At 42.1% G+C, this 12251-nt stretch overlaps 1 protein-coding gene across 21 annotated transcripts in view; it reads right to left on the bottom strand.

Moving 5' to 3' along the window:
• Positions 1-12251, bottom strand: part of RAI14 (retinoic acid induced 14) — a 138497-nt gene that overhangs the window by 26637 nt on the left and 99609 nt on the right. For 14 of the 21 annotated variants that reach the window (XM_070246335.1, XM_070246340.1, XM_070246339.1 and 11 more), the window contains one exon: positions 6914-7002. The exons of the other annotated variants lie outside the window; for them this stretch is intronic. In XM_070246335.1, the coding sequence (XP_070102436.1) occupies positions 6914-7002 (89 nt within the window). The remainder of the gene's footprint in view (positions 1-6913; positions 7003-12251) is intronic. 21 annotated transcript variants of the gene reach the window in all.

Here is a 12251-nt window from a genome sequence, read left to right on the forward strand (position 1 = left end):
TTGTCTACACCGTGGACAAAAGCTGTTCTACATAAACAGTGCCCACTGGAGAAAGGCACGGCTCTCCAAAGACAAGATGGCAGGGAGATTTAAACAACCCATCATAAAATAAATTACAGATTTTCATTTCACGCCAAGTGTTCTATTCATACCTGGAAGTAAGTACTGTGTTTCTAGAGAAACAAAATTCTTTTATTCCCTGGCCCGGTGATGTGTTTTCCTAATCAGGAGCACAGAAGTATTTTTCACTTAAAAATCTGAACGAGGCATCATTCCCTGGACGACGTTACACTGACGGGAGATGCCTCTCACCACTACCATTAAAACACAATTCTCTTTCCAAATGCAAAATTTCCTGGAGGGAATATATCGTATTAGTGACAGAATGTCACTATAACGAGACAGTGCATAAGTCTGGCCCCCATTCCACTGCGGATCTGTCTGGAATATCAGGAAGCAATTTCCCTACGAGCAAGGAACAGGGCGGCCCTAATTCAAGTGCACTCCAGCAGAACTTTGCCTGTAAGTAAAAAGACCAGCACTATTTGTAAGTCAAGAGTCATGGGCTAGTACAGGTGGTTTCAGAAGCCTATTATTAAAGACAGACCAAGAAGTCTAAGCCATTCTAGCCACACACCACCTTCCCCCAAACTACCTCAGACCATAACCATTTATTCGGTTATTTAAGATCACTGGAGAAAACAGAGAAGAATTAACTAACATAAGAGAGGAATTACTGATGGGACTGAAAACATACCCTTCGAGAGCACATGAAAAATTTTAAAACCAATGAAGTCATAGGATACAAAGATACGGCTAACAAATACCAGAAGACCAAAGTTTGAGAAACCATAATTTCAGATCATAATACAGAAACATTTAGAAAAACAAAGACAATTAAGTGACTCAACTAGGTAAGAAGGTTTAAAATATTTTCTTAAAAACCAGAGTTTCAGAATGCTGAATATATTTAAACAATAAAAATATACATTTATTGGGGCCAGCCTGGTGGCGCAGCAGTTAAGTGCACACATTCCGCTTCCGCGGCCCCGGATTCGCCAGTTCAGATCCCAGGTGCGGACATGGCACCGCTTGGAAAGCCATGCTGTGGTAGGCGTGCCACATATAAAGTAGAGGAAGATGGGCACAGATGTTAGCTCAGGGCTAATCCTCCTCAAAAAATAAATAAATATGTTTATTTGATTCTTATGTATAATTTTAAATATATTTAAACATTATTCTTAGAAATCCTCAGCTTTACATCAAATTTTTATCCCTGAAGCACAAGTCCATTCACCTTGTTATATTCCCAGGAGAAAGACGATCAGAGCATAAAAGATTTATTTACTATAACCATTCTTACTATTAAATAGAGATATGAAATTATCCCTTAGTCTCCCCAATACAGACTTGCATAATGTTTTATATAGAATCAAAAGATTTTTTCATGTGTGCATGTATATCCTTTGAAACATTTTCATGGGCAGGTTATGCTGATGGTTGTAAAGGGATGGCCCTTCTGACCTCCTATACATGTGAGTTAACTGCAAGTACTATCAATGATACGACCGTTTTTGGTTTTCCATTATTGAAAATTAAAATACGAGATACACTTATGGGCTATAATTTGCAGTTACATTTTAAATGGCCCATTCTCTAAAGTGCCTGAGTTTCAAGATGAAGATTATCTTTTGTGTTTTCGCATGGTGTCAAATTTGAGTGGGATTAGGGATATAATGGAATAGAAGGCCACCCAGAAATCAAAACAAAAGCTAACCTGCACCCAGAGACCCTAGGGAAGAGCAGGGGTTCTCAAGCTCTCCCCCTTCTGAGGACTCTGTGCATTATGGTACTGCCATACCTCACCTCCCTCTTTCCGAAGTCTCTCTTCTATGAGAAAAAAAAGTTTACTATGAAAGTCATATGTGCAAAGGGATCAGAGAAAATTTAAGATATGGAGAGTGACAGAAACTTTCCATCATCCTTCAAACTCTGTTTCTACCTCTTTCTAAAGCAAAACCTTGCCTATTTTTAACTGGAGGAATTGCTGCCCAGAATTTTCCAGCTTCCCATAAAGCCGGGTGTGGCCACATGAGATCTGTCCAGTGAGACTTGACTGTGTGCCTCTTGTGGGCTCTGCTTGCCCTTCTGCTTGCTGCTGCTAGGTTGCAGACTCAGGGGGAGCCATCTTGGGCCATTAGAACAATCATGACACCCTGAAGGGTGGGGCAACAGGAGGAATCTTGGTCCCTCACGGTGCGGAGCTGAGCTCCCTTACCAATTTGGGACTTTGAACTCAGAGAGAGAAAACTCTATCTTGTTTAAGCCACCTTGTCACATTGCATGACATGTACACACTCGCTAATACAGGGAGTCTGAAAGCTGATGCTTCAGAGAAGCATCGAAAACAAACAGAAGATTCTGTGGTCTTCAATCTTCTGTTAATGTTTCTGTTTAATCCTATCTCACACCCACGGTGCTAAATGCAGTCATCCAGGGAGTCAATGTTACTATTTGTCCAGGAGAAGTGTTCTTTCTCTAAGGAAACAGACAGAAATGTCAGTTCTTAACTCAGTGAAGAACAAGGGCAGACAAATCAATGACAGGGGCTGGACAATCACGTAGGTGCAGTCCAGAGACGGCGTGGTGAGCCTAGGAGCTGACTTTCCCGCCGACCGCTACGTGCCTGTGGTGCCGTTTGGTGACTAGGCAATTATGAAATGGAGGAAAAACCCTCAAACCAAAAACATAAGTCATGAGCTTCTGCAAGTCTTTGCGTTTTCTTTTTCTCATTTATACAATGAGAGCAGTCGGCATGATGATTGTCAAAACTTTTTTTTTTTCCTTAAAGATGTGAAACCTTTTCAAAAGCCTCACGTGTAAAAGAGAAGAAAGATGATCTGGGGGCAGGAGCAATAACTATGATAATAGAGGACCCGGATGCAGTGAGCCTCACTGTGTGCTGGGCGCTGCTAACACGCCCACACTACCATCTCATCTAAGCCTCGAAGGCCATCTAAAATGATAAGATTGTGGATAGCGCATTGTAACTACACCCAAGGCATTATCTTCTGACAAGCTCCTAAGATTGTAAAGGATCCACGAAAATTCTCTGCTCAGACTTCCAAGCATTTCAAATGGAAGGACAGCGGTTAAAAAATAGACGCTAAAAACTCTTTGCTTCTCCAACTTTAAAAAGAAACGGAACCAGTTTGACCATCTCATAGACTTTGTGGCTACAAAGAATAAAAAGGGTCAGTGTGATATATCGTGAAAGCAAGCTTTTTCCGAAGCTGTACGGAGCAGAAGGATTTATGGTAACAGGTTTTTGGACCAGTTCTCAGAGGGTGTTGGGGTTGAAGATGACTGTATCTCAGTAACAATATGGCAATTCTTAAGGTAGTTTTACTGAAAAGATACCACCTTTAAGAGCTGAGCCATTTAATTCATCCCTTAACCACCATAAAAAGTGTTTTGGACCAATGATGACTACTAAGGCCCGGTGACTAATGTCTTTGTCCTTCCCTTGGCTTCTGACACGCTTTCTTGAGAGGAGAGATAAGCGGTGGGTGTTACAGCCAACAGGAAGGACATAGGCACGGGCAGTAAAAGCCCTCACATTTATCTTGTTTGTTGTGACAGAAAAAAGTTTGAGAAGTGTTCCAGATAACAGAACAGACATTTCCATACAGCTTTTTCCTTCTCTTGTTCCTGTGTTCTCTTGGCGTGTTCTGAAGAAATCGGGAGAAGTTAGTGCCTCATTCAGACCAAAGTGCCGACCTCATGACTGAAAATGGTAGGTGAGGGGGAAGTGACTGGCAGCTCTGAGAGAGTTTTGACTCATGGAATGCCTGGACAATGTTCTGGGGCCATAAAGTGCGGTGGATTCCACCAATTTCAATCAGAGTTGGAAAAAAAACGGACGGTGGCAGTTCCCACTGACCAGCCCAGAGAAGCATCGTGGATGGGTGCGCAGTGTCCCCTCTCCTGTTGCTTCTTGGAAGGCAGTGTCATCCGGTCAGCAAGGAAGCGGGCACCGTGCTGGGAAGTCCAGGTCTCACTGCCAAACACGTCACCAGGCTCTTCAAAACTGAATGAGGGATCTGGTAGCAAACACAAACTCTACCCACACAGTGTTATATAGCCACAAAAACTACGCTGCTTAAGAGCTTTTAGTGTGGGAAATGATACTGGTAGAACAGTTAAGGAAAAAGAAAAAAGGCAGGATGTAGAGTTTATTATACAATGTGATTTCAACTATGAAAAAATATACCAGGGAAAATCTAGAAGGAAATATAGCAACATAGTAAATATTTTTTCTTGGTAGGAGTAGAAGCTTTGGTTATCTTCCTTATAGTTTTCTCTATTTCCCCAATTTTCTACAATGAGCATGTATTAGAGAAACATATTTTTCACTATAATAAAATGATAAGGGAGAGGAGATGCTTGGTTATGACGGAAATAACTAGACTCCTGTCTAAAATCTATTTCTTTTCTTTCTTTTTTTTTTTTTTGAGGAAGATTAGCCCTGAGCTAACTGCTGCCAATCCTCCTCTTTTCACGGAGGAAGAGTGGCCCTGAGCTAACATCCATGCCCGTCTTCCTCTACTTTATATGTGGGATGCCTGCCACAGCATGTGCCAAGCAGTGCCATGTCCACACCCGAGATCTGAACCAGCAAACCCCAGGCCACCAAAGCAGAACGTGCGCACTTAACCACTGCGCCACCAGGCCAGCCCCTAAAATCTATTTCTTAATATCAAGTGCAGTGAAACAAAACTATATTTCTCCAATTTATTCATTCCAAGCTAATCCGTTTACATTATGATTTTCTTAGGAAATTCTATCTTCTTAAGAGGACACACATCTCATCAAGGGTACTTTAGCCAACCATACTGCTCTATGTGTATGTGGTATGACTGTAAAAGCACTAAAAATAAACTTTAAAAACAAAGAAAATAACTGGGTCTTGGGATTAACGACGACTTTAATTAGTGCAACATAAATTAGCATTTCCCTCAAGGTAGTCACTTAGGGAAACCATTCATTCTTCTACTGGTATTGCCATTTCTCAAAATATTTTTGGAGCTCCTTGTGGCACTACTCAAGAAAAAATTTCTGTTACTGCAATCATTCCCTATTTTTAACCAAAAATCGTTCTACCAGTTTGACGCCTCATTCACCTGATTTGACTTCAAGTGGCTGTTGCCCTGTCCTAAAAAAAAATCTATTCTCAAAGAATAAAGATTCCCAACCACTGAGAATATTAAATTTTTATTTATTTATTTTTTTTGGTGAGGAAGATTGGCCTTGAGCTAACATCTATTGCCAATCTTTCTCTTTTTTATTTCTTTTTTTTTTCCTCCCCAAAGGAGATAGTTGTATATCCTAGTTGTAAGTCCTTCTAGTTCTTCTATGTGGGATGCCGCCACAGCATGGCTTGACGAGCAGTGCTAGGTCTGCGCCCAGGATCTGAACCAGAGAACCCTGGGCCACTGAAGTGGGGCACGTGAACTTAACCACTACATCACCAATAGGCCCCTGAGAATATTTAAATTAAAAAAAAAAAGTGTGGGGCCAGCCCGGTGGCACAGCGGTTAAGTTCGCATGCTCCGCTTCGGCAGCGTGGGGTTCGCCAGTTTGGATCCCAGGTGTGGACTGCTTGTCCAGCCATGCTGTGGCAGGCGTGCCACATATAAAGTAGAGGAAGATGGGCACGGATGTTAGCTCAGGGCCAGTCTTCCTCAGCAAAAAGAGGAGGATTGGTAGCAGATGTTAGCTCAGGGCTAATCTTCCTCAGAAAAAGGAGAAAAAAACAGTGCTAGACTTTTTGAAAACAATTCTGAAACACAAGTTTTCCAATTATATTTTGAGTAATAAGAGCATTCTTGCAATACCTGATTGACAACCCTCCGCCCCCCCCAAGATGACTACTCTGAGGTGGCCAGTGTTTTTTGGGGGAGGGAAAGAGATCTGTCATGGATTAATGAAAAGCCTAGATAAAGACTACAGAGTTAGGCTGATTTCATATTCTAATCAAAACTAACAAAAGCCTATTAGGAGGCAAAGATTTTCAAGTGCACTAGAGAAATAAAAAGCCATCTGTAGTTGCTTTGGTCCATCGGTGTGGCCAGCAGGAGGAGAACCCCAGGCTGGAGATCCCTGGGGCTTCTTCTCACAGACAATGTTCATAAAAGATGAAATTACACTACCTTTTCTCTCTACTTTCCTTGTTCATCATTTGTCAACACTGGCTTCACATAAGAATCACCTGGGGAGCTTTATAAAAATACTAGCTGCTGGCAACCTCCGGACAATGGAATTTGAATCCCAGAGCATAGAGACTGAGTATATATATATATGTATGTGTGTGTGTACGTGTACACTGTTTATTCTTTTTTCCCCTTCTTTCCCCCTTTTCCTCTTTCCCTTCTTCCTCTCTTCCTCCCTTCCAGTTTCCAGGTAATTTCCATACACTGAAACACAGGATGGAGTGGGAACCATGGCAACTGGTCCAGATGAGGATCATGGCTTCGGTCCACAGAGCTCATCTCAGCTAGCTGACAAAATGAGCTCCTAAACAACTCACTCCATTTACCACTTCAAACCACGATTCATAAAAACAAAAACAGGGAATACTGCCCAGTCCATACACATAGTCTTAGAAAATAATATTTTTAAAAAGGGAGAATAAGAAGCATACAGTCTCCAGCTGACTAAGCACATATGAGATGAAAACACATTTGTAAAGGCACAAACGATGAGACCACGTCAGAGCCTAGTTACTGGAGGTGAGGCTATGCTCTTCTTTTGGCTCATCTGTAGATTGTAAAATTTCCACAATGAATATGCATCACCTTTTGACACCTACTCTTGTGCTGGTCTGTTGACTTAAGAAATAAAGACCACATACCGGCAGTATCTTGGGCTGTTACATCCACGCCATGTGTAACCATGACCCTGAGGCATTCCACGTGTCCTTTCGTGGCAGCAAGATGAAAACTGGAAAAAAGATAACACAACCTCCTTAAGATTTCCTCCTTAGAGTTCCTCTCTGACAACGTTTTTTGCCTCTTCATGTACACTGACTTTCTCTCACTTGAGCTCTACAACTACCCAGAGGGTGGGTATTACTATCAACCTCATTTTACAGATGAGGAAACTGAGGCTCAAAGGGGTCCGATAATTCGCTCACTGATACTTTTTATTAAGTAATGGAGCAGGAGCTGGATCTTAGGTCTTCTAACCTAAATACTAGGCCTGAAAAAAGTAAGATTCAACTACATTGTCTCTTTAAGAAACAAGAGTCAGAGTCCCTACAAGATTCAATTCCTAAATAAGGACTTTATCAACTTTTTCTGTTGTCTAGTGCCTTCATCAAAGCTGGGGTTTTTTTTTTTTTTTTTTTTTTTGAGGAAGATTAGCCCTGAGCTAACATCCGCTGTCAGTCCTCTTTTTGCTGAGGAAGACTAGCCCTGAGCTAACATACGTGCCCATCTTCCTCTACTTTATACGTGGGATGCCTACCACAGCATGGCATGCCAAACGGTGCCATGTCTGCACCCGGGATCCGAACCGGCGCACCCTGGGCCACTGAAGCAGACCGTGCAAACTTAACCGCTGCGCCACCGGGCCGGCCCCAAAGCTGTTATTTTTAAGTAATATACTCTGTAAAGAGAAACCTAAGTCAAATAATAGTCAAGGTTCTTGGACAACATCAATGTCAAATCCACAGCCGTGACGTAGCTGAATAACAATAGTTACATACAACTTTCGTTAAGTGGCTAATGTGTGCCAAGCATCTTACTACTCACTGTTATGCATTCTCTCTCTCTCCATTCGCATAACAGCCTTTTGAGGTGAGTCCTATTACTAGCTCTACAGGTGGCCAGGTGTCTACACTGCATCAGGGGCAAACAGCATTAAAGAAGGCCCACAGTTATGCTCCAGAACTCAGTGCCACTTGGGAGTCCGAACCATGCTCAGCATGTTTAGACTTGCCATTGAAAGAAGGCATAACATCCAAATGCCATGCCAATCATCCCCGCAGGTCCCAAGGGTGAAGGGCACTCCTACAGGCAGAAGGAAAGCACAGTTCCACTGGGCATTCGGGCCCAGAGGCTGAGAAGGCCAAAACCCTTGGGAAGGTCCCCCGCTGGAGGGCTTCCCTCTTCTCAGTGTCCCCGTACAGCGAGAAGTTATGGAGCCCTCTGCTCCTTCCGCTGCCTCAGTTCTGTTTAGGGAGGTACCTTCTCAGGATACGTGCCGTGCAGCACCTTAGTGTCTGTACCTCCGAATTAACACCCAGGCGATATGTTTTCACAGGACAGGACCTGTCACTGGGGCCCAGGTCATACCCGACTAGCAAATCTAAGAACAAAACCAATTCAAACCTAAGCCCGCTTGTCTCCACGCCTCTGCTCCAGAGAACTAGGCTGAGGGAGGGTGCGCAGATCAGCGATGGGGAGACTTCAGTTCTGACTCAAAGCAGCCCTCGTCAGCTAGGAAGCTTTGGGAAGTCAGTTTCACCTCTCTGAGCCTCGATTTCCTCCACTGTATAGTTTGGGGATTGAATCAGATGATTTCCTCTGTTCCATCCAGCTCTAACATTCTGTTATTTTAGCAGCCCTGGCTCTGATCACACTAACTCTTTCTGCATTTGTCAGCAATTTATGTGTAATGTTTCTTTACAGTCAAAATCCACTTTGTAGGTGACCTCACTTACTGTGCAACTTTGATCCTCTAGAATGACTTGGGAACACGGTGACTTGTTTCAATGGAATTCCTGATTAAATTCAGCTTAACCAAAAGAACCTCCCCAAAGCCAGTCCAATACTACCTCTGTTTTCAGCATTGTTGGGGTAGCTTAATTTCACAATAAGTGAAGTTCACTTTTACGCAGCTAATCATTTATTTTATAACACATCTTGGTGGAAGGTTTCTAAAATTTCTCCAGCCTTAGTTACATAATTTAATTGCTCTTGAAGACTTAAGTCACCACTAAAAACCTTAACCATTGAACGATGCTTTCCAGGCTATTAATCTAAATGTCCCAGATCATTAAACCCTGATATTTATTAATATTTATCTTCTTTTCTTAATGTCTGTGCGTTTGCTTCTAAGCCGTTCACTCTGCTATCTCCTATGACCAGGGGAGAAATCAAAACTCCCTGGACAAGAGGGTAGCCACATTCTCTGCTAAGGCTAAGAGTACTAGGATGAATGATAAGCACGTATACACACACACACACACACACACACAGAGCATGTGTGTAGATATAACTTTTTTTGGATATATAACTTTTGACGGAAGGATAACATATGTAAAGAAAACTACACGTATCACAACTGTACAGCCTGCTAAATTTTCGCAAATGGAACATGCCCATTTTACTCCCATACTAATAGAGAAACAGAACGTGGCCAGAGATCCAAAAGCCCTCTTCCTATCTCTGGCTAGCACCCCACAAGCTCTCCATGTGCCCCTTCTCGTTACTAACGCCCCTCCCCATATGATATTTATATTTTTTCTAGTCTGAGGCTTCTGGGATGACCTCTGGATTGTACCCTATATTTATAGGGGGTTGGAATTGCAGACACGTGACAATGAAGCATTATTGACACCACTTCTGTACATTGATAAATGTCTGATGAATGTGATGTGCTATTCGATGATGATTTGGGAGTTGTAGGGCATTAGGATCATTATTTGGAAGGTCCATAATCATTACAAAGCAGAAGTGAGGTGTTAGGAAGCTGGGCTCAATATCGAATCCTATGAAGACACTGTCTTAGACGTTGCTTTTTATTCTTTTTATATTTATTTATTTAGTTAAGATTTTATTTTTCCTTTTTCTCACAAAGCCACCCAGTACACAGTTGCATATTTTCAGTTGTGGGTCCTTCCAGCTGTGGCATGTGGGACGCTGCCTCAGCATGGTCTGTGCCCAGGATTTGAACCGGCAAAACCCTGGGCTGCCGAAGCAGAGCGCGTGAACCTAACCACTCGGCCATAGGGCCTGCCCCAATTTTTTCTTTCTTTTAGATTTTATTTTTCCTTCTTCTCCCCAAAGCCCCCTGTACATAGTTGTATATATTTTCAGTTGTGGGTCCTTCTAGTTGCAGTATGTGGGACACCGCCTCAGCGTGGCCTGATGAGCGGTGCTAGGTCTGCGCCCAAGATCCGAACCTGGAAACCGTGGGCTGCCGAAGCAGAGAGCAAGAACTCAACCACTCGGCCGTGGGGCCAGCCCCCAAGACATTGCTTTTTAAAATGAAATCCCTGATATCAACCTAAATCAACCCACCTTTGATGGCTGTAACATATTTTATTGAGGGATCCAGTTAATTAAGGTTTCACTGCATATGATTAAGTAAATTGTGTGTGTGTACGTGAGAGAGATTTTGCTTTGCTCTGCCTCTCACATTAGAGTTTAGATTAGAAAGTGACTTTTTCCTCTATTCTGGGAATTCTCCAACTATACTCCTACAGAATATTGCATCCTGCTGAGAAAACACGATAATGAAAGTCTTTTTCAAATTCATAATTTTCTCCTCATATATTTTACCTAAAACTTCAGCTGTCACTGGTCTTACAGATAAAACGAACAAAGTACAAACAAATATAATTAGAAATAGCTAATTATATAAGGCTCTCTGTATTTGTAATTTTACACCATATAATCTAATGTATTTTTAGCTAGTAAAATCATTCTCAGTTGATGTGATTCAATTAAATATGTCATTATTTCAGGTGTCTCTCAGAGAAGACATTTCCAGATGTTTATTGTGTTCTGACATCACATAAACGTTGCTGCTCTACTTTCTAAGATACACAGGCATGGGGATAAGCATGAAAGGGAAGACTTGAGCATTTTAGCCAGAAGTTTCTGATGCATTTTCGAGACAGACAAGGAACTCCACTATATATCATCATTCCTTCTCGCTGATTGGCATTTCTGGGAAATGGGAGCAAAGCCAGGAAACACTATGTCTAAGCCTGGTCTTGGGGAATATTCACTAATGCTGTGCATCCTCTGTTTGTCCCTCCAGATCTGCCCGCCACCTTCAACCCCTGGGTCTGTGGCCCAGGAAGCAGACCTCTAATGAACTACATCCAATGGGCTGCGTTGCCCTTTGGCTTTTGGTTGGGTCCGGCCAATGGAAGACACTTACAAGAGCCAGGAGGTTGAGAGAATGGAGTTCAGGGTCCTATCCCCTCCACTCCCTCCCTGCCAGGCCGTGCATTGGCAGTGGCTATCTTCCTCTATGGAGTTCACTGCTCTGCGGGCCAGCTCTCCTAAAGCGACAGCTGCAGCTCCCTCTGGATTTTGGCAACTGCTGTCTCTCCCTGCCTCCCTCTTCAGGTCAGGAGCACAGACGGATTCCCACTGTTAGTAGCCCAGGGCTACTTTCCCAACCTTGCTGGTGTAATCAATCCAGTCACAAATTTGTAAATAGTTCCTTTCTTAAACTTCCATCAATTATCCTATTTGAGGGTGCTACCCGTTTCCTGTGGAGGCCTTGAATGACACCAACGTTGGGTATTTTGTGTGTGATCATCCACAGGATGAACTCTTAGGTTCCTGTGAATATTATTTGACTAAATATTTAAAAGGGCAAATTCAGGCTTTAAAAAGAAAAAGTTTCGACTCTGCATATAATTGAGTTGACTATTTAAGATACTTGGGCATTTTGGCTAAAATGATTTGAGAGAAGAATGTGCCATATGACTTTAATTGTACAGAATATGACAACTGACTTTAAGAGTCTTCTCATATAGTCTTAGGGGAAAGCAGGAACTAGTTTAAAAGATTCAAGAATACACCTCTCCAAGGATAAGAAAAACAACTGACTTTAGTAAGAGCCAGTATTCAGTCTAGAATGCCCCATAGGCAATAAAGAAAAGCTAAAATTCAGATTTTAAACTGTGGATTCGGTCTTGAAAGAATAACCAATACCCTACCCACAACACCTTTGGGCTCACACAGTTGTACACGCTACAACTGTGTTCTACAATTGGGAAAGTGTTTCTAAGTTCCACGGGCATGTCCTGTGCAATAACAAGAGTTGTTCAGTAATGAATTAGAAGTAAAAGAAGGTTTAGTAAAATCTTCAGTACCATATACTATAGTCTGTACTCTTTCTCTCTATATAGACACATATCTATATAGATACATATATAGATATTGTACATACTATATACTACTCTATACAATATATACTATATATGCTACTCTACACTATATTCT

Source organism: Equus caballus, chromosome 21, assembly GCF_041296265.1.
Source record: "Equus caballus isolate H_3958 breed thoroughbred chromosome 21, TB-T2T, whole genome shotgun sequence".
Taxonomy (NCBI): domain Eukaryota; kingdom Metazoa; phylum Chordata; class Mammalia; order Perissodactyla; family Equidae; genus Equus; species Equus caballus.